This window comes from Trichechus manatus, unplaced genomic scaffold, assembly GCF_000243295.1.
Source record: "Trichechus manatus latirostris isolate Lorelei unplaced genomic scaffold, TriManLat1.0 scaffold00126, whole genome shotgun sequence".
Lineage (NCBI taxonomy): Eukaryota > Metazoa > Chordata > Mammalia > Sirenia > Trichechidae > Trichechus > Trichechus manatus.
This window is the reverse complement of record NW_004444062.1, coordinates 2,703,239-2,726,448: the sequence shown is the minus strand read 5'-3', so window position 1 is coordinate 2,726,448 and position 23,210 is coordinate 2,703,239. Positions and strand designations below refer to the sequence as shown.

Below are 23,210 nucleotides of genomic sequence, written 5' to 3'. Positions count from 1 at the left end.
GTGAAACAAAGTCTTTTGGATAACCAGCGAGCATCAGGGGATATTGATGAGGATCAGCAGCTTGAGTTAGGAAAAGGAGTAGCTTTTTTAGCTCCTTTTTTTCCTTTCTCTCCTATGCAATTTTAATTCCTGATATTTCCAGCTGCATTTGTCTGTTTGGGGACATGAGTCTGGAGCAGCCCATGACCTCTCTAGACAGCATCAAAAAACTGATTTAAAAAAAAAAACCAGGAATGGTCCCTGATGATTCTTTGCTCTGCCCTTCATTGATCCCCTTCCCCAAAGTGAAAGAAAATGGAAAATTCTGTAGCCTTCCCTGTTTGCATAGGCTCTGCAAATACACCAAATTGTCCAGGTAACAAAAGAATGTATCTTGGTTTCCTGACTTGGATGATATATTTTTGTTTTTTTGATAAATAAACCTTATTTGTGTATATTGTTGAGATTTTCTATCACAAGAATCATATTTAGCTAAAAATTAAATTTTATGTGATAGAATATGTATACTTACAGATTGCACAGCTTTAAGTTACAACTTTGTCAGCATTAGCCAGCTATTGTTCATTTCTTAGAACCATTAGAAATATCATTTTTAGCATCAATGAAGGTGACAGCTGTTAGCACAATAAATAAATGGGCATTAACTGTAAATACAGGTAAAGAAGATACCATTTTTCTTCAAGTTTACATTGGCCAAACCTGACTAACGTTATCATCAACCAGAGACCAAATTTGAACATTGAAAATTTTTGTTAGTAATTGATTTAAATGTACTTTCTGGCAGCTCTGGGTTTATGGTTGCAATGTTTAATATCTGAACAACGTTCCAGTTATCTCAAACTAATCTGAGAATTTGGATCACGCAGAGCTCGTTATGAACATTTTACTGATGCAGTAAAAGACATTCCGAGAGGGCTAAGGGATTCAATCAGAAAACTTGAATTCATTACAGTAACTTGAATAGTGTGGGAAATGGGCATCATTACTGTCAACCGAAATCTCATTACCGTTCTTAATAGTCTTTCAATGAGCCTTGGCTTCTTTTCCTTAACTGAACTAGAGACAGTCATCTGGTGGAAAAACTCTGTCTCATTATAGTGTTAAAAGGGAAGCAGAGATGAAAATAATCACAGCTCCAATTGATTCCATATTTTTGAGAAAGGAAAAGTTGCTCCCGTCATTTCCTTCTGTCCTCAGCCTCTGAATTTCCATGCTTGATATTCTGTTTGTTTGCTCCCCTTCCTTGAACCTGATTTTTCCAATGATGTGGGGGTTGGATCAAATTGACAGGAACCTGGGCCAAACACAAAAGGTGAAGGCAAAAGTGACCTGTATTCCTCGAGCTCAGGAGAGTGAACCTGTGGAGGAAGGACTCAGGAAGGTGCCTGATCTTTACAAGGATGACCTGGCACAGCGGAGGATTCAGGGCAGCCTCACTCCGCACCGTGAGGCTCCGAGCTTTGTCACAGTCTCCAAGATAACAGAAGCTGACTTGGAGACATGGGAGAGGCTGAAAGTGTCAGAGAAGACAAGGTGTGTCATGTTTTCCTGTGGTCTTGCTTCCTGGCAGGGGTTTTATTTAATTTTGAAAGAATGAAATGCTTATCCTTGTATCATTTTTGTTTTGATGGCTTGAAAAAAGTGCCTCTCAAAACACAGAGCTTCTAGAGAACACCATAGTCTGCATGAGTTGAAGTTTATTAATATGAAAAGTTATAAACGACTTGGACAGAAAACATCCCTTTTAGGCCAACCAACTTATTGCGAATGGTTATTTATTTTTACAGGCTTGTTTACTGCAAGGAATTTAAAATTGATTTTTTTTTAATTTTAATTATTTTGTCATATCTAAGACTTTCTTATGCCATCAATTATTATGCTAGAAGTGATGCTTTAAAAACGATTTACCTGAACGTGGGGAATCAGGTGGGAAGGAGGAATGTGCTGTCACAGTAAGGGGAGAGCAATTAGGGTCACATAAGAACGTATTATAAATTTTTGTATGGGAGACTAACTTGAAATGTAAACTTCATTTAAACTACAACAATAAAAAAAAGATTAAGGAAAAAAAAAAAACTATTAACCTGAGTGTTGTTTACCTGAGCAACACAATGATCATTTTATTCATTTGATTAATTAAATAGCAATTCTGCTCTACCATAGAAGTTTTTTTTTTTTTTTTTTTATGTGAGTGGCACAAATGGTTAAGTGATCGACTACTAGCCAAAAGGTTGGCGATTCAAACCCACCCGGAGGCACCTCAAAAGAAAGGCCTGGCGATCTGCTTCCAAAAGGTCACAGCCTTGAGAACCCTGTGCAGTAGTTCTGCTCTGCACACGTGGGGTTGCTATGAGCCAAAATCAAGTCGACGGCAACTAACAACAACAACAGTATTAAAAAAAAAAAAACCTCTTATTAATTTGTACTTAACCTTAGAGACTTTTGGAACTTATTTCTGATTCTGACCAGGGATGGAGATGTTCAGCACATCTGCACCCCTGAGCCTTCACCAGAAATCAAAGCAGAAACAGCCATCCGTGATGACTTTGCCAGTCGCAAAGCAAGGGCCTATAAAAAATCTTCTAGCCCTCGGCAAAAATTTGTGCACTTTGGACCGGTGACAGAGATAGATCAGCAGAAATGGAAGCGGCTCAGCATTGGCAAGTCCGGGCCTAGGGAAGATGGAGAAGAAGTCGTCAGTTACAGCAGCAAGATTCAAGCTTACTCTGTGTCCCCTGCCTCAGTGGCTGCTCCCAGCTCAGAGGAAGACCACATGCTTAACCCACAGAATGACTGCAGGTATTTTTCATCAGACATATGCAAGCAGATCTGCATGGGAGCCACTGCTGCTTTTAAAGAGTTCGCTGAAGCATATTAAACAAACCTCTAGAGATGACAGCATTTTGCTGAGTAGCAGAGAAAGCAACGTTAACAGGTCACATTGTGTGCGAATTTAAATTTAAATATGATGTCTGCCATGTAAATTCATACACATGAGGGGAAGCATGTGTGTGAATTTACATGGCAGGTGTCCACTTTGATTCTGTTTTCACCAGAATCACTGCCTGGGAATGCCAATAATCTCGACAAGTGACCTTTACCCCTTGGCTACATTAAGCATTATGTTATTAGCTGAAAATACTGAATATGGAATGTTGTAAAGATATCACTAGTATTTTGTCTAAAGATGTAGTGATAAAAATTGGTTTTATCTGTAACCTCCCTCTTTCCTGTCCCATGGAGGGAGGAACAAATAGTAGTATCATAAGTTCAAAGTTTGAACGTCTAAGTAGGCACACACAAAAAATAAAGCACTCCTCCCTCCCCTGCTTTTTTAACAACAAATCTTGACTAGAAAAGGACTCCTCTTTTGGAGGTGAGTTCCTATAAGTCAGGGGTTTCTTTGGGCAAATCACAGTCCAGATCTGTGAGGGAACGCCTGGATAAAGACCACAAAGATGCATTACCACTTCTCAACCTCACTGGAGGCCATCCAGCTTTCAATTCCCCAGCCCTCTTCTGGGAATCCAGTTCTGTGGGCTAGTCTTCTCTTACATGAAGCAGATGTAGGGCATTTCTAAGACTCTGGATTAACCTGGAAACTTCCATTCCACCTGCATGGTGGGAGCAAAGCAAGGCTCTCCACGGCAGGAGGAAATGCTTGAGGTAATCTCCTCCATGTTTTGTCCTTGAAATCTAAGAGAAATGGTCAATGAGCCATGATGTACGGAACGGTTTCTTTGTTTCTAGACTGTGAATAACACCATAGAGGAGAGCATGTTGTACAGATATATAAGCTAATACACCAGAAACACATAGTTGGGATTTCAGTGGCTGACGGGCCTGGAGGGGTAGAGGTAAGAAGTTAATAAGAAATACATCCTCAAGTCTTTGAAACCCGGGAGGGCCATCACTCAGTCTCCTGATGCCAGGGTCATGCAGGCTGGCTTGACTTTTCTCAGGCCCTTACCAGAGTTTACATTCCATGATCTCAATCTGATTATATCATCCTTTGTTGTTGTTAGGTGCTGTTGAGTTGGTTCCAACTCATAGCGACCCTGCGTACAACAGAACGAAACACTGCCCAGTCCTGTGCTATCCTCACAGTTGTTGCTGTTTGAGCCCATTGTTGCATTTATTGCAGCCACTGTATCAATCCATCTTGTCAAGGGTCTTCCTGTCTTTCTCTGGCCCTCTACTTTACTAAGCATGATGTCCTTCTCCAGGAACTGGTCCCTCCTAATAACATGTCCAAAGTACGTGAGACAGGGTCTTGCCATCCTCCCTTCTAAGGAGCAATCTGACTGTACTTCTTCCAAGACAGATTTGTCTGTTCTTCTGGCAGTCCATGGTGTATTCAGTATTCTTTGCCAACACCATAATTCAAAGCCATCAATTCCTCTGTCTTCCTTATTCATCGTCCAGCTTTTGCATGAATATGAGGCAATTGAAAATACCATGGCTTAGGTCAAGCGCACCTTAGACTTCAAAGTGACAACTTTGCTTTTTAACACTAAAGATCCTTTGTGTCATCCTTACTAACCGGCTTTTGGAATGAGAGCAGCTCCCTCTCCTAATCATCAGCTTCTTTCTGTCCCAATGAATTTTGTTTCCTTTCCTGACTCTTTTTCCTCTTCTCTCTTGTCACCAATGCTACTTGATTATCAGCACAATAGGGAATTCTGGCATAGATGACTATGGTAAAAGGGTCTCAAGGCTGGCTCCTGTGTTGGAGACTCAGGAGGAGGACGTCTGCGGCTTGGGCGAGTGCCCAAGGAAAACCGAGGAAGGTGAGGAGCAACACTTCCTGCCTCCCCAGGAGGTGGAGGATGACAGGTGGGGTCAGGGCCTCTGCTATGAATTCTTGCCTTGTAGTAAAGCTGTCCTCTCTGGCTTTAGTTACATCCAAACAGTTGCCACAGGATGGAAAAGAAGGGAACGAAGGAGTTGCTCAAAGAGATTCTGAGATACTGCCAGAGGCAGAAAGATCTGAGGAGAGAAGCCAGCCACTGTGAGCGTCTTACTGCATTCCTTGTTGCGCTGCCTCTGCTGTATGTGGCTGTTGTTTTAAAAAAAAATAGCTTAGAGACACAGTATGCAACTGATGACTGGTGTGGAATGGAGTGAAGCCATTTAAAGGAATGTGCCCATCCAAGGATCACAGTTCCACTTCCTGGGCCCCCTTGGAGTAGAGACTGTAGCCTTTGCATGTGGTTGGGTGCTGGCCGTATTTCATTCTTGAAAGGCTTTTCTCTCAGGAATCATGAAAACCATAAAGGGAAACCCATTCCCCTGTAAGTACCAGCTGCATGATGAAGGTTCATGGTATTAAAAAAGGGGTCTCCTACTCAGCTGCTATGTGTGCTGCTGCCTCCATGGATATTGGCTTCTTCTGTGTTGAGTTAATGCCAGTGAGTGATGCTACTGAAAATGTCCTGAGCAATAAATGGCCTTTGACTGGCTGGACTGACTGTTGCTCTAGTTGGTGCCCTCTGGCCTCTGAGTGTGAGGCTTCAGGGGCAGAAGAGAACTCAAAGAAGGTGGCAGCTCCTACCTGGAATGGCAGTGGAGTGAAAGACCGAACAAAGCTGTCTGACTCACGAAAAGATGACATGATGGCCAGGAGAACTGGGGTGTCCCTTAGACACACTGGATTCAACCCAAACCAGTTCCTTCCGGTTCCATTTGCAAAACAATAGGATGTGGAGGTATCAACCAAGTGTCCAATGGTGCAAGATAAGAGGTCAGAGGTTGCTCTTTGACCTTGGACTTTGTTTCTCCAGCCTGAGCCTTGATATACTCTGAGCTTTGAATGTGCTGTTAATGCATCATGGTGCATCAGTGCCACTTACCTGCTGTTGCTAGTAGCTACGGAATGATTAAAATTTGGCCAGGTCTGCCAAGAATTTTTTTCTTTTTTGCATGTAAGCAGATGTGGAAAGAGTAGTTCAGTAGTGAATTTATCTCTTAAAAGATTCTTTCTGACTCTCATCTTGTGGACAGAATAAATGAGAAACACTTTTATTTCTGCCTAGCTCACCTAGGAGCTTTCTGGTAAAGGTGTTGAATTCTTTCTGACATAATTGATTTAACTACTCTGATTTCAGGAGGGTCTTCAGGTCCAAAGAAGGTGTATACTACCTATAAAATTTGTAATTTGATTTGTTTTAACTTCAGCATTAGCAAAAATGAGGTGCCTTCTGGAGACAGGGTTTCTGTCCCACACTCTGACTTGATTTAAGATGAGGAATAGAGAAATAATACTCCTTTGGGGTTTGTGTTATGGTTTAAGGCCCTATATGTTGAAGCCTCTGTTGCCATTTAGTAAGAGTGTGGCCTGCTTGATCGATGTACAGGGAAAGGAGTGAGGGGTGTTTCTGCTTAATTGTAAGTTCCATTATAAAACAGGAAGTAATGGAGTTCTAGTTCACAAAGGACCTCAATGGTAGTGGAATGGAGGGTAGAGTAGTGATCAGGAATAACCTTAAGTAATTCCAAAATTTTTAAAATATGATCTTAGCCATTGTTATCACTTAGATTTAATCTATGTTTTATATTTATTTTGGATAATATGTATTAACACTAGAGTCTTATTAACACCAGCTTCAGGGAGCAGAGTCCCTGAATGGTGAAATGGTTAAGGCGCTTAGCTGCTAACCTAAAGGCTGGAGGTTCTAGTCAACCCAGAGGAGCCTCGGAAGAAAGGCCTGGCCATCTCCTTCCAAAAAATCAGTCACTGAAAACCCTGTGGATCACGGTTCTGCTCGGACACACATAGTATCATCATGAGTCAGAATCAACTTGACGGCAACTGGTTACTGGTTTGGGGGCGAGGTTGATCTGTACTTTTCTTTATAGCTGTAGAGTGTTTTATATCCTTCTCAAAGTGCATCTGCTTCCTCTAACTCACTTTCTCCTTGGTATCCATAAGTGGGTTCAGTCAATGTTAGTGCCATTTCACAAATGGGAAGGCTGATGTAGAGAGAAGTTAAATGAATGGATCACTTGTGGATCCCAGGCTGGTTAGTGACATTGGGACTGCTCAGTCTACCACAGTCACTCATTTTCCAGATGTCTCTGACATGATGCTTGGGCCTAGATCGGGGGATGAACGCAAGCTAGAGTGAAAGGAAAGAAGGAAGTGAGGCCTATAGGCTGCCTACTGGAAACATTATAGGGACTTTCCCATGTATTTACTGCTCACACAACCTTTTAGACTGTTTTCATCTGCATTTTGCAATCAGGGAATGGAGGCCCAAGTCTACATGGCTAGTAATTACAGAACCAAGATTCAAACCCAGCTGTGAGTGAAAAACCACTATTGAGACAGCACATTACCTGCACAAGTTAGGAGAAGAGACTGCAGAAGTCTGATGAATTGCCTGTCACTTGTATCTGTCCCTCCATTTATGGTTTAGAAAGAGTCCTCTTTATATTCTAATGGGAATGAAGGATTCGCTTTAGCACAAGGAGGTACAGTCATATTAATTATGTGGCATAATTGTGTGATTGAACAAACATACATCTTGGGAATTCATATTTATTTGCCACAAACATTTATCAAGTAATTAATATGTGTATGGGGCAGTGGTAGTTCAGTGGTAAAATTCTCGCCTTCCACACTGGAGACCCAGGTTCGAATCCTGGCCGATGCAGCCCATGCACAGCCACCACGTGTCTATCAGTGGAGGTTTGTGTGTTGCTGTGATGCTGAACAGGTTTTCTTTTCAATTCTCAGAGCATCCAAATGACTTATTCAATCTTTCAATAAACACTTATTCAGCGCCTACTCTGTTCACTGTTCGGGGAATCCAAACAGAAAAATCCCTGCTCTCATGGAGCTTATGTTTGAATGTAAATCTACATGTTTTGATAGAGATGTCTGTGAAATGCTGTTAAGTATTTTGCGTAGAAAAAATTTAAATTCAAATATATTCTACATGCAACAACATAGCAGAGCCTCACAGACGAAATATTGAGCTAAAGAGGCCAACCTCAAAAGAGTGCATCAGCATGAATGTGTTTATATAAAGTAGAAAACATGCAAAACTCATCTATGGGTGCATTCAGTTTGTGGAAATTCATCGAGGTGTATGTGTATGGTATATATGTATGTTGAATATCATCAAAATGTTAACAAAAGTATTCAAATACAGATACAGAAACACATAATGAATGCTAATAGTTTATTTCCAGATTAACTATCCATTAGGAATAACTTCCTTGCTGTCTTCCATAGATAATTTAGAAATCACTATGTTGTTGTTGGGTACCATCAAGTTGTTTCTGACTCATAGTGACTCCATGTCGCAGAGTAGAACTGCCCCATAGGGTTTTCTGGCCTGTAATCTTTACGGGAGCAGATTGACAGGTCTTTCTCCCACAAAGCCATTGGGTGGTTTTGAATTACCAACCTTTTGGTTAGTACCTGAGTGCTTAAGTGTTATGCCACCAGGGCTCCTTAGAAATCACTGTATGGTGGTGCAAACAGTTTATGCTTGACAACAAACCTAAAGGTTGGCAGTTTGAGCCTACCCAGCAGTGCTGCAGAAGAAAGGCTTGGCAATCTGCTTCCATAAAGATCACAGCCATTGAAAACTCTGCTCTGTAACAATGGGGTCGTCGTGAGTGGGAATCAACTCGATGGCAATAATTTTTTATATTTGAACAAGTCTATTGCAGTAAGCCTATTTATTAACTGGGAGACATTTATCCAAAATCCTCAGAATTAACACAGCTCACACATTCCATCTTGATGTGTAGAGATCCACTCATCATCTATTTCAATGTGGTAGTGTTTTTGGAAAATTAGGTCTATTAGGTTAAACTTGGAGCCCTGGTGGCACAGTGGTTAAGAGCTCAGCTGCTAAACAAAAGGTCAGCAGTTCGAATCCACCAGCCACTCCTTGGAAACCCTAGGGGGCAGTTCTACTCTGTCCAGTAGGGTCATTATGAGTCGGAATTGACTTGACAGCAGTGGGTTTGGTTTTTGCATTTTAGGTTAAACTTTAGAACCTTCTGAAATTATTCCCCAGAGAAACAGAAGATGAGTCTTCCTGCCAGAAGATAAACATCCACAAACCCTTCCCTTGTCTTGCTTTTACGATTTCAGCAGAAATATTGGGCTTTGCACTGATGTGGTTGCCTTCAGTGTCAATGAAAATAACTCTTGATGAATGCAGACTGGTCTAGAATGAGAAAAATCCAAGAAAGAAGGATGTGTGTGTGTGTGCACCCATGCATTCCAGGGCCTTTTCTCTAAGATTATAGGAAGTGATCTTTAGAAATTACTCTTTTCCCTATAAACTTCTATGAAAGTTGAACATGAGACCAAGTAATTTTTCCTGACCACCCCAAAATTTTATTTATTGGAAACTGAAAGCAAGATTTTTTTTTTTTTGCTCAAATAATTCTTTGTCCACTGTCAAGAGTACGGAAATGAGCAGCCATTCAGGATCTAGGTAAGAGACTTCCCTTAAAACTGGCATTTTCTGAGGAGGCCGTCATTTGAGGGAGCTGCTTTTTAAGAATACGCTTGAAATATGCCCTTGTAATGTTCTAATTTTTTTTCTAATTTGATCTTTGTGTTATCAGACACACTTAAGCTTAACGCAGTTATATTGCCGGGAGTATGATTTGATAGATCTATATAGCCAACAGAATATAAAAGATTGGAGAAAAAAAACTATGGTTTTTCAAGTTATGGAATATCATGCAAGTCTGGTTTTGATTAAGGCTGCCGGTTTTCTAGGAATTGTGGTTTTTGTCAGATGCATGCGGAAGGCAGTGATTGGGGTTCTGGTTGGAGCTCTGGTTTGCTTTCAGAAAACTGTAGAAACACTCTTTGATGTCAGTTATGCCAATGCATTAACACATCAGGGAAATGGTCAGTAAGCATGTGCTTATATGGTGGGTATCCATTACAGCTGAAAATAAAAGCATGAACAGTTCAACTGTTTGTCAATGAGCATAACATAGGTTTTCTTTTCTTTTTTAAGCTGCCTTCTCTAAACATTGTGGGTTGCACCTAAGCCTTTTTGTGTTTATATTGAACAGATTCTTTCTTTGTGGGTAGTACACGGATTATTTTCATTTCTGCTCTGGGTTTTAATACACATTTTGCGTTCTTTAAAAATGTCAAGATCTTTCCTTCATTTTAAGCAGCTAATGAGTATTGCAAATTGTATAATGACACTTCTTTTCCAGAATCATCAGCGAAGAAGTTTGGCACACGTAAATTTCACCACAGGTTTTTATTTCCAGCTTGGTTACAGCATTAACTTTCTGTCTTGCCAGCCCTCTAATTTTGTATTTGGTCTTATAGATACGGTCCGAGAACTCCTGTGTCTGATGACGCAGAGTAAGTTGTCTTTTATTCATAGAATTACATTAATTACTAGCCTAAACTGCATGCTTCCAGTACTTACCACTAACTGAAATGCAATCCGTGCAACGATGAACTGAATAGCTAACTGGCTCGTGCAACATCAGAAAACCACTTGAAGTTGGAACGCAGAACATATGTTCTATGCAGGAGAGATGAATGAAAATGCATCTTAAGCATGATTCTAGTATGCAACTGCTGCTTCAAACATAACATTTGCTTTTCATAGACCAGGCATGTGAAAGCTGTTCTTGTGACGGTTGGGACACAGGTGCTCTTTCTGAACTTCGAAATTATTTGAAAAGGTTTTCTGAGTTCTGCACTTCATTCTTGACAAGTTGGAGCTTAGAGTTAACAATGAAGCTGTCATTCCCATTGCCACATGTTTTTGAAACTAAGAAAATAAACCCCAAACCACTAATTATACATTCAGAAGCCCAAGTTCCTCCCAGGTTGGAGTAACATAAACTGTGGGATGCTTGAGACCAAAACGTTGGGGTTTTTGTTCAAGTCCCGTGACATAGCAAGGGGTCAAGGATGTAAAACATGCGTTGGGCTTCCTCTCCCTGCTGCTTGGTTTTCACTGCTCTTGTTGATTCATTTCCCATCCTTCCCTCACATCCAAATTTAAGAAAAATCCACTCTATCCTATTTGGAACCACATTAACTCCCTTTCAAAAAATGGATTTCCCGTATGCCAGTCATTCTGAAACTGAAATTCAAGGCAAAAATTTTCTTTGCAGAATATAAGCCTTCTCAGATTTGAGGAACTTGTGCTTTAAGAAACATGATTAATATCTAACTCCAACATCAGTACTCTGCTGAGTAGCTGCCTGATGGCTCTCCTTTCTGTGAGAGGCATTTTGTGGCCTCGCAGGAGTCTGGGCCACACCAGCAATCCTTCCGTCTGTCCTCCATGCCTGAGCCATAGTTTCAAGTCATAGAGTGTAGGACACGTGGGGGATGAGGTCCTAAATAAGGGTGTAGAGCACACAAATACCATGGATGGCAATGAGATTAGGCAAAATAGTGCTTTCGAGTTACACTGTTCCCATGTTTGTGTTCAAGATGTCAGCTCAGTTTGCACTCTTAGCCCTACACTGAGTCTGACTCCAGCGCCAAGATATCCGTTTCCAGTGTGCGATCTATTATTACTGGTTTGTGGCTCTAAGTGCAGAACATTCGTGTCTCAAAACCAAATTCAGCCCGAGCTTGACTGACTGCATGGAGTTAAAGACTGTAAAATTGAGTCCTGGTTATTGCTTTTAAAATCTGCTGTGGCAATATTTAACGTTCACTGAAAGGAGGATTATATAAGATGGATAGAAAAACACTATTTTGATTCGTTAGCAAAAACATCTTGATAAATGGATTTATTCTCCCTTAAGGTAAAGCCTCTGTGCAGTTTGCCTAAAATAGATCTCTGGAAATCCCTAGAAGGTGAAAGAAAGGATGCTACATAAAAGAGCTTTTGAATTTTGCCTGTACCTGAATATGAAACCCCACCCATAGGAAAAGTTAATGATTTTTTTAAAAGGTATGGGGATGGGGACTTCCTTCTGTCCTCCTCTAAATTTATAAAAGGCAGCCTCATAGACTGAGAAGAGTAAAAAGAACTCTTTTTCCAGAGGTCTTATGTAGGAATATCCGAAGTACCAAATTTTCTGCTTTAAGTAGACACAATTTAAAATGTAATAAATGTAATCATGTGGGAAACAAAATCAAAAGTTTATATCAGGAGTTTATCTTTTAAATAGAAATTTATAAAATTTTTAGATGATCTGTTCCCCCTACTACCTTTATTTTTCAGAATCTTTAAAGACAATGATTGGCATAGATTAAATTTATTTATAATTGACACATTCTTAAAGTACAGGCCAAACAAAAAAGATGTGCCCTTTACGGAAATTGCAGGTCAGAGGCAGACCTACCACACAGGCAGAGAAATTTCCGCCTCCTGGCAAGCCAGGAATGTTTCCATAGATTTAGTTTCACCTTCTTGCCCTTTTCCTCACTTCCACACTCCTCCTCTCCCACCACTTTCTCCACCAACAAAGCCTGTGCATCGTGAGAGCTGCAGATAGGTTTTTTTCTTAATTCCTTTTCCTTAGACCTAGCTCAGAAACAATTCCCAGGCTTCCCTTGACAGTTATTTAATCCTGGCCCTCAAAAATGCCAACCCACCATCAATAGGGAGTCTTGCGCTCTGCAGCAATATGCCATTGTCCCAGCAGCCCAAGGGCATGGGCTCAGTGCAAATCACATTAATATTCTGGAACCTGGGCTTCTCCAGAATCCTCCTCCCCAATCCTCCCAAACAGACGTTTCTCCAGTTTGGAGGCCGAGTTCAACCTCTGAACTACAGAACATTTTCTGCCTAGTGACTCAGCCCATTTTCTGCCTAGCATTATCAATTCTCAACTTTCTCAGTTCCTTTTTTTGAAATGGCATGAGTATATTGCTCACAGTTATTTCTTTCTTTGGCCAGTTTCCTGGTATTTCTTTAAAAAAAAAAATCTGGAAAGTAATAGTACTTCCTGTATATGAGAGGGCAAACAAGAGTTTCTATTTTTATTTGGCTAACCAACTTTTGGGCACATTTGGACAGAGGTAGTTAGAGCTTCACAGTGGGAAGAGAGATGGGAACCTAGGACAGAAGAATATGATTCTGAAAACCTTGCTTCTCTTCTCCATGGCCATCGAGTGGGATAACCAAATCCCAAATATCAGAGGAGGTTACCATTTTCTTTCTTGGATCCCAGAAGAAGGCTTGGTCCTATGGCCACCCATTTTGGTCTAATCCAAAATTCTGTGCTTTAAAAATTATAGATGGCAAAGTCGAGGAAAGGGGCCTTTCTGTCCCACAATCAGCCATCTGTGTAAGTGGATTACAAAAGGGTCCCCGATCAAAGACCTTTATATCTTCTAAGATCTTAGTAGAGATTGTAAATTGCCTTAAAAGAGGAACTCACTGGATTGGATATATTTAAAGGTAAGATTGTTTTGTTTTTGTTTAACTGTGAGAAGAGGAATGGGATGAATTTCAGCCTTTTTCTGGAAGGTATGTCTAAGTAAGTTTTGATCCACAAAGCTTAAAAAGCATGGATTAATTTTTTCTTCCTAACCCTGCTAACTCTTAATTCTTACACAACATTTATAAATATTTTAATAGTTTAGAGTAAGTGAGAAATCACACACACACACACACATACCCTTTGAGGAATACAGTTTATCCTTCTGGAAGGCACAGCTGCTGAAATCACCACTATCCAATAAGTGTGTTGAGGCAGCTTCACTCAGTGGTTTATCATATCTGTGTTAATAGAAACCTCACAAGTCCTTCTCTGAAGCCTATTATTAGAATACTCTTGGGGAAGACCAGTTACAGCTACGGTCTTCAGTTTTAGTTCTCTTTGGTCAGACTTAAATTGTCTAACACCTGCACAGAGGCTAAAAACACCTGCACGGTTCATGCAGATTCAGTTTGAGTGGATTGTATGAAGACAGTGGGCTACCATTGCTTTGGGGGGGTCGTCTTCTCCTTCCAGAGCACTGCCTGCTAAGGAACGCACTTGCATCCAATGATGCTGCCGCAGCTCCTTGTCCCACTATGGAGATAACTATTTTGGTCATCGCTATGATGTCTAGAATTAGTTGGTGTCAGCTGCATGGCTTTTCCTTTTCTTTGTGTTAAGCTGGCTTAAAAAGATTGACTATCACAGCCTTCTTCTGTTCCCACAGTGAAGAGTAAAGTTTAAAGGACCCCTTCCAAGGTGTTGATTTTTGGACTGCATAGCCCACTTAGCTGCAGAGATAGTTATTTCTTTGAGAGGAAAAAAGGGAGAATATTGCTTTAGTTTCTGCTTCGGTTTTCATCTTGCTGCTTCAGCTTTTGCTGTAACAAAGGTCTATGTAAGGATTATAGAAAAGACCCTATGGTTGCCCAACATTTAAAAAGCTACTGTGGAGTAAATCAGGTATATATACAGCTTAAGGGTTTTCTAAGGTTGTTTTTTTCTATCCTTTTTTAAAAAAGAATAAATTTGGAGGCATCCTGACAAAAATAAAGCAAAATAATTGTGAGAATATTAAAGTGCAAATATACATGGATTTAGATGTTTTATTCCTTCCTCTTACTATAAAATACTTGTTATCTTGATTCCAAGATGCCATCAAGTGTGTTATCAAATTAAAGACAATTTCACAGGAAATAAAAATAAGCACATGAGACACATACATCATCGATTCCTAGATGTTGGGTGCATCCAAAATTCAGAAAATACGATAAGAAAAGGTGGAGGTTTTCAACTTGAGGCCCTATGATATTTTTTTTTAATGGAGAAATTGCCTCAGTTAACGAAGAAAGCATTTAAGCCAGCTCTTACAAAGAAGCATTGACTGGAATAAAGTTTCCCTGCATGGAATGCTGCCCTCCTCCCCACAGATTCTCCCCGTGTTGTACCTTTTAATTCTCTTTATTTTATTTTATTTTTTTTTTTACTGTACTTCCAAATGAGAGGAGCCCAGGACTTCAAATATGTTTTTCTAGTGGTTCTTTAAACATACGCCGGCACCTACATATAAAATTTTTGAACTACATCACTGAAGACAAAGATGATCACATTTTGCTTTGGCGTCAAAAGCAATAGAGGTGGGGGCACTAGCATGCCCCCTACCCGCTGAGGGATCCCAACAGGCTACAAATCCTGCTGCTGTTTTGTGCTGCTGAGGGCAAGGGCAGTTTTCCAAATACAGTAGTGCCCCCACATGGCAGAGAAATGAGGAGTGCTGATCCTGGTCAATTTTTGTTTTTGCTCTCGCCTCACTCAGGAGCACGAGCATGTTTGATGTGCGCTGTGAGGAAGAGGCTGCAGTACAGCCCCACAGCAGGGCCCGCCAGGAGCAGCTGCAGCTGATAAATAGCCAGCTGAGGGAAGAGGATGACAAATGGCAAGATGTGAGTACAGGCCAAGGCCCGGGGCAGTGGGAGGCTGCTCAGCATGATGGGTAAGAGGCCCTTTAGAGCAGAAAATCAGGCTGGGTGGGTAGACTTGGACTTGAAACCCAGGCGGGAGAACGTAGATTGGGGATAGCCAGTGAGAGGGAGCCCCTGGAGGATTTTAAACAGTGATACAGTAAATGTGGGAATTAAAAGAAGGTTAATAGCAACCTGAAGGGTGGGAAGTGAATGACACAGACGTGCAATCAGCTAGTACCTTTGCTAAAAGCTTGGCCACAAAGGAGAGTGAAGTGAGAGGGAGGTATCTGGAATGAAATGTAGGACTGAGAAACCACTGTCTTTTGAGAGTCAATATTTGAAATATTAATGATGATGGTAATTGTCAACATTGAAAGTATACCAGTGCTGGGCACTATTCTAAGTGCTTTGCATGGATTAATTAATTTAGACCTCTTGGTAACCCAATGAACTAGGAGCAATTATTGCCCCTAATTTTAGACCCAAGACAGCTAATTAACTTGCCCCGAGTCACACAGCTAGTGAGTGGAGTAGACAGGATTTGAGCCAGGATTAACTCTCAAGAGCCTGATGAGGGCCTTGAGAATGTTTGTGATCAGAGAGCAAAGATCCAGGGCAGATAATAGAGCTTGAAGTTAGAGGTGAGAAGAAGGAGAGTTGATTATTTCATTTAATCCTTGTAGAGCATATTTAGGTAGCTATTCCAAACTTGACTCTACTGTTAGTTAAAAAAGTTGTCCGAAGTCAGTAAAATGTAGTAATAATTATGTCTGCAATATATCAAACACTTACTATCTGCCTGGCACCTTAGGTACATTGCTTCATTTAACCTTCACAACAAGCCTGTGAGGGTAGGTGCTATTATCATCCCCATTTTAGAGATGAGGAAGCTGAGGTGCAGAGAGGCTAAGAAACTTGCCTAAGATTCCAAAGCATAGAGGAGATAGAGTTGGGATTATTCCTCAGAGCTGCAAATCCCATCCATCTGACCCTAGAATCCTAATTCTTCATGATTATGATCTAAGTGCCTATAGGATTTGTGGTGAAGTTGTAAGGACCAACTAAATTAATACAGGTAGAATCATCAGGTCTGTAAGACCTCAAAGCCGATTTTTTCCCACCTTTTCTCCCTTCCCTGAGAAACTTATTTAGGCCTGTGGTTAATCCTTACCATTTTATTGTCCACAAGATCAGAATCATGTCCATTCACAGTGAAGAGGTCATAAATAGAAAAAAATGAAGTTTCTTGTAATTACATTGTGAGGCAGTTCTCTAAACTTTGGCCACTGACATGGAATATCATTGCATATTTCACATTGCTATGTTTAAATAAATGTGCTTCCCCTGTTATGAAAATGTAGATAATCTATGAATGTTTCCTGCCTTGAGGTATTCCTGTTCCAACCAGACACACATTGGATTGTGTGGGAAAGCTCTGCATAGTGCCTGGCCCATAGTCAGTGCTCACTAAACTCTGAAGAGTAGAAATGAAATTATGTGCAAGCCTGATGAAGAGTATTATCTCTCCCTGCAGGACCTGGCTCGATGGAAGAGCCGCAGAAGAAGTGTTTCTCAGGACTTAATCAAGAAAGAGGAAGAAAGGAAAAAAATGGAGAAGTTACTGGCTGGAGAAGATGGGACACGTGAACGAAGGAAAAGCATCAAAACCTACAGAGAAATTGTTCAAGAAAAGTGAGTTCTTTCTGTTGTTTATTTTTAATTGTACAAAATTATCTAGATGTGTGGTGTCTTTTTGAAAATTTTTGCTTATCACGAAGGCTCTAATGCCAATGTTTTAAACCTTCTGTACCATCCCTTCAGTTCTACCTTGGTTCCTACTAAGGTCTTCTGTGCAGTTTTCATGACTGTTAACTCTATCATTGCTTCCTTCTCCCACGCCCAATCCTTTAGAGAGCGGAGAGAGAGAGAATTGCACGAGGCGTACAAGAATGCTCGGACCCAGGAGGAGGCAGAAGGGATCCTTCAGCAATACATTGAGAGGTTCACCATCAGCGAGGCTGTTCTTGAACGCTTGGAGATGCCAAAAATTCTGGAAAGAAGCCATTCAACAGAGCCAAACTTATCCTCCTTCCTGAACGAACCCAACCCCATGAAATACCTGCGGCAGCAGTCACTGCCTCCACCCAAATTCACTGCCACTGTTGAAACCACCATCACTGGTACTGGTGTTCTGGATACCAGCATGTCAGCAGGCAGTGGGTCTCCAAGCAAAACTGTCACTCCCAAAGCAGTGCCTATGCTGACACCCAAGCCTTACTCCCAACCCAAAAACTCTCAGGAGGTTCTGAAGACCTTTAAGGTAGGATGAGTCCCTTAACAGTAGAACCAAAGCTAAACTCCAGGTACTCAATGGAAAGAAGCATCCTGACTCAAGAAAATGCAATTATTTTTACCTAACAGAATCAAAATATGGTAACATTTACATCTGTGAAGTTTATGTCTGTCAGGAGATTTGGATTTGCAAATACTTAAGGAACCCCAATTACTGTGGTTGGTCCTGAAGGACTCCAATAGTGTGTTATTCCCATGAGCAAGGCCTATTTTCTAGTTTGATATAACAGCATAGTATCCGTAGTGCTGTTGTTGTGTACTATCGAGTCAATTTTGATTCGTGGCAACACTATAGGACAGAGTAGAACTGCCCCATAGGGTTTCCTAGGCTGTAATCTTTACGGGAGCACATCACTGGGTCTTTTCTCCTGTGGAGCCACTGGTGGGTTTGAACGCCAACCTTTCCTTTAGCAGTTGAGTGCTTAACCATTGCATCACCAGGACTTCTTAGTGGTAACCAACCGTAATTTAGTGACATCTGTTCATGAGTTGGAATTGACTCCACAGAAATGGTATTTTTGTGGTTTTTTTGTTTGTTTGTTTGTTTGGTGGTGTCTCTAGCTGTTTAGAGGTATTGAAAAGCCCTCAGTATAACATTTTAGTTGGCTTTGGTCTAAATGCTGGAAGCCCTGGTGACGCAGTGGTTAAGAGCTTGCCTGCTAACCAAAAGGTTGGCAGTTCAAATCCACCAGCTGCTCCTTGAAAACCTTACGGGACAGTTCTACTCTGTCCTGTAGGGTATGAGTCGCAATTGACTTGACGGCAACGGGATTTTTTTTGTTTGTTTTTTGGTTTAAATGGTGGTATATGCAGCTGCCTGACCTCTCTTTTAAGAAGAAATTGACATCGGATCCAAAAAGATACTATGATTGCAAAAATAATAATGAGGATGATAAAAGAACACATAAGAACATTGGATGTACTTGGTCCTCAGATAAGACAAGTTTCCTTTTATTTTTGAAGTGGAGGGGAAGTAGGTTGTTTTTAGCAGTAAATGTGTAAAATAATATTCCAGAACCTATGACAACCAACCATCTTTCCATTTCCTCAAACTCCAGTATTTTCTCTCACATTTAGAAACACTACTCCTCTGTTGAAAGTTCTTTTAACTGTAAAGAAAAATTGGTTCTCATTGTCCTTGTACACCACATGGGTTCATAATAGAAGACAAGCCCATGTGGTGAACAGGGACAATGAGAACTGCAATAGAACTTCGTAATAGAGGTGGAATTCATCTCTAGGAGACATGAACACTGTGATTATAAAAACAGTTTGCTTAACTAAACTAATTGAGCAATATGATGTCATTTATCTTATTAAATTTCAGAGGGCACCAAGCCATACTTTCTGACTTTTGCTTAAATAACTCTGAATGTATCTTCAAAATCTTTGATAGAATAAAAGAAAAATGCCCTGGCTGTCTCATCTGGATTGAACTGGATGTTTGTCCCTTTAAGGACAGGCAGGACCTGTGCCCTTATAGCTTCATCCCAATGCTTGATGTAGGTGACTAGGACAAGGTCAGCACTCAGCAAGTGTATATTGAATAAATAAATGAATCTTCCCTGAGAAGATGAGCTACTAAGCATGCAAACACAAATATGCTCAAGCCCACGCACACTCAGTGGTCCACTTCAGTAGCTTTCCTTCACCTAGGGTCTACAATGATGGCCTGTCTGTGATATCTCATGAAGGAAGATCTTATGTTGAGCTGGCCCAGCAGAGGTGTAGAGAATGTGTTTAATTAACTTTGAACCCAAGGACTCTGATCAGATAATCTAGATGTCCACTTTCCCCTCCTTTATGTAAATAGTGCATTGTGACAATTTATAGAAGAATAAAGATAGATAGCAAGACTTTGCTTTTATTATTTCCTGGGACTTTTTTAGGCAGAGAAGTATTGAAGGGGTGCTTGTGGTGTGACCTTTCTTTAGGCTAATCTGTTTCAAGGCAGCCCTAGATTTGCCTTGAGCCTCTAGGTAACTTGGCAAAAAACCAGTTGCCGTTGAGTTGATTTCAACTCGTGACAACCTCATGTATGCCAAAGTAGACCTGTGCTCCGTAGGGTTTTCAGTGGCTGATTTTTCAGAAGTATATCGTCAGGCCTTTCTTCTAAGCACCTCTAGGTGGACTCAAACCTCCAACCTTCTGGTTAACAGCCAAGCACATTAACCATTTGCACCACCCAGGGACTCCAGGAGTTGCTTTACAGGATTCATTAAAATGAGCTACAGCCCCTTCTCACACCTTCCATTTAATGCATCATCCCAACACAGAAACCAGCCATTTTGAAAGACATATAAGAAGTTAGTTGGCTTAATTTAGAATTTGAACGTGTATGTGAGTGGTCTGGGCCTCAGGCTTTACTTTCTCTGGGTCATGGGTTTTTTCTTTTTCCTAAGTGTTCCCACTATATGCTTCTAATATGTTCGTCTATGTTACCTCCATGTTACATCCAAGACCCACGTCGTGTGATTCTCAATGTGTTATTTATTTTGTTATAGTCTTTGGTTGGGGAATAGCGTGTTTTTTGTTCATTGTGATTTTTATAGGTAGATGGGAAAGTCAGCATGAATGGAGAAATGGTTCATGGAGATGAGGAGAAGGAAAGAGAGTGCCCTGCAGTGGCACTTGCCCCCTCCTTAACCAAATCCCAGATGTTTGAAGGTGTGGCCACAGTGCATGGGACCCCGGTGGAGTTGAAACAAGACAACAATGGCATTGAGATCAACATAAAGAAGCCAAATTCGGTTCCCCAAGAACTGAAAGTAAGAACCAAACTTTTTTTTTTCTTCTCTCTTTGGGATAACTCCATTGTGAAATAATTTGTTTAAAAAAATAAGTAGGTCTTGATAATGATCATCTTGTTCTGTGTGGGGTATAACAAAACCAGTTGTTATTGAGTCAGTTCTGACTCATGGTGACCCCTTGTGTGTCAGAGTAGAAGTGTGCTCCACTGGGTTTTCAATGGTTAATTTTTTGGAAGTAGATCACCAGGTCTTTCTTCTGAGGTACATCTGGGTGGACTTGAACCTCCAACCTTTCAGTTAACAGCCGAGTGCATTAATGTTTACATCACTCAGGGACTCCGTGGGGTATAATAGAAGGAGTAATACAATTTGTGAATGAGAAATGACTTTTTCTTGTCTTCACATTGTTAATGTCTAGTGTTATAGAAAAATAAATGAGCCTTTAGAATACATTTATTTTTTCTGTTTGTTTAGGACTCTGTTAGAATAGTTTAGAATTTGAAAATAATCAGTGCCATCAGGACCTGGCTTTCCATTCTTAAAACTAAAAACAAACAAAAAAAAAACCTGTTGCCATCAAGTCGATTCTGACTCACGGCAACCCCTTGTGTTGCAGAGCAGAACTGCGCTCCATAGAGTTTTCATGGCTGTGACCATTTGGAAAGGAGCCCTGGTGGTGCAGTGGTTAAGTGTTTGGCTGCTAACTGAAAGGTTAGCAGATTGAACCCACCAGCTGCTCCACAGGAGAAAGATGTGGCAATCTGCTTCCATAAAGATGACAGCCTTGAAAACCCTATGGGGCAGTTCCACTCTGTCCTATACGGTCGCTATGAGTTGGAATGGACTCTGTGGCAACAGAATAGGACTGTTCAGAAGCAGATCACCAGGCCTTTCTTCTGAGACACCTCTGTCTGGGTTCAAACTGCCAACCTTTTGGTTTGTAGCCCAGTGCTAAACTGTCTGCTCCACCCAGGGATTCCCTTCTTAAGAATGTATATAAAAGGGTGATTTTCTTTTTTTTTTTTCTAATAATCTTCTATTTTTTTATTTTTTAACTTTTTTTTTATTGAACTTTAGATGAAGGTTTATAGAACAAACTAGCTTCTCATTAAACAGTTAGTACATACATTGTTTTATGACATTGGTTAACAACCCCAAGGGTCACTTTCTGTTTAAACAAACAATAACATAAAAAAAAAACTTAATAAAAGAAAACTAATTTTTGTTTGCTTATCCCATTAAATTCAGAGTAATTAAAAGCACTATTAGATGGCCAGCCTAAAAAAATGTAAGGTAATTTAAGAACAGGAGAAAATAAAACTCAAAATAACATCACATTTGCCAATTTGGAGTATAAAAAGTGATTTGTGAAGATTACACTTTTCTTAGATCTCTCACCTGAAAAGCTTGGCTGGTTTTGCTGATCAATCCAAAACTGTTACTACCATGGATGCAGGCCAGCTTTTGGGGTTTAAGCTGGACTTTATCCAACCTCATATGTCCTCACCAATTTATAGTGTGTGGGTTGGAATTAGAGGATGGGAAAAATTGTCAAGATTTTTCCCTCCAGCACCTAGAGAGGTTTGGTTCAGAAGGAAACTTGTGTTCTTACTCCAGGGCTAAGAGTTAAGTGACCTAGCTAACTAATCCCCACCCAGCAGACTGGGTATTATTCTTCTTATCTCTGCAGTTGTCTTTTGAAGAATAAAATTACGTTTTCTTGGAGGACTTGAGAGGGTGTAATTCTTCCCTACAGTGCTCAAGGGGATCCAGAAGGAGGTTTCAGTTGGAATAGAACAAAATAATTTCCTCACCATGGTAACATGTTTCCTTGTCTCTAGGAGCAAAGTTTTGTGATGCAGGCAAATGCTGAGTCTCTCAGACTGGAATTTAATTTCACTTTTCACGTGCATGTCACCACCTCTAAAGCATTCTTACAAATTATCATGAGATGGGACGTTGGGTTCTGCTAGCAATGTGGGAACTTTACTGGTGAAATAAATATTAACTTTGTTCTTAAATTTGAATTAGAAACCCCTCAAATTAATAAGACCTTGCAGGGGCAGAACTGCTTTTCCAAGACAGGTTATTTCTCTTTTGCCACACTTTGTGATAAGCATTTTCTAAATTCTCTTCATTAACACCTTTCTATTGCTCAATTTGGTTATTTTGTCTATCAGACCCCAGGCCTTTTGCAGATACTGTCAAGCAGCTCTTTCTCAATATACTTTGGAAAAGCAACAGTGCAAGTTGTCATGCTTGCCCCATGGCACCTGCCACATAACAGAGGTGGTCAGAGTTTAGGTCAGGCCCAGCGGATTAATTATAAGAACAAATCCATCCGGCATGTGTCTCCATCTCTCATCAATTCTGCCCTCTGACCATTTTTTTGTTTGAATTTGGGAAAAACCCTGCCCTTGACTGAATAGATTTTACTTTTGACAAAGGTTAAAGGAACAAGTATGAGGTCTAAACTTCCTCAACCAAGTATTTAATCTGTCTTGTTTTTTAATCCTTTGGGGAAAAATATGTCACTCATCCTGTATGAAGGCCTATGGTCTTAAGTCCAGGACTCTTAAAACAGAAGAAAAGTAGTTTTGTTTGATTTTTTTTTTTTTTTAGAAAAGTAAAACTTCCCTTAAAAATACATTTATTCTCAATAATCACTATCTTATTCTTACAATGAGCAAACTAAAACAAAAGGCCTGTTCTCTCTTGGGGCCCTGGTGGCACAGTGGTTAAGAGC

General features: G+C 40.5%; 1 protein-coding gene across 1 annotated transcript in view; it reads left to right on the top strand.

Moving 5' to 3' along the window:
* LIMCH1 (LIM and calponin homology domains 1) overlaps positions 1-23,210 on the top strand; it is a 455,814-nt gene that overhangs the window by 366,532 nt on the left and 66,072 nt on the right. Inside the window, 10 exon segments of the mRNA XM_023738915.1 lie at positions 1,291-1,533; positions 2,470-2,799; positions 4,669-4,790; positions 4,900-5,011; positions 5,483-5,743; positions 10,325-10,360; positions 15,215-15,341; positions 16,897-17,054; positions 17,274-17,682; positions 20,267-20,482. Of these exon segments, the coding sequence (XP_023594683.1) occupies positions 1,291-1,533; positions 2,470-2,799; positions 4,669-4,790; positions 4,900-5,011; positions 5,483-5,743; positions 10,325-10,360; positions 15,215-15,341; positions 16,897-17,054; positions 17,274-17,682; positions 20,267-20,482 (2,014 nt within the window).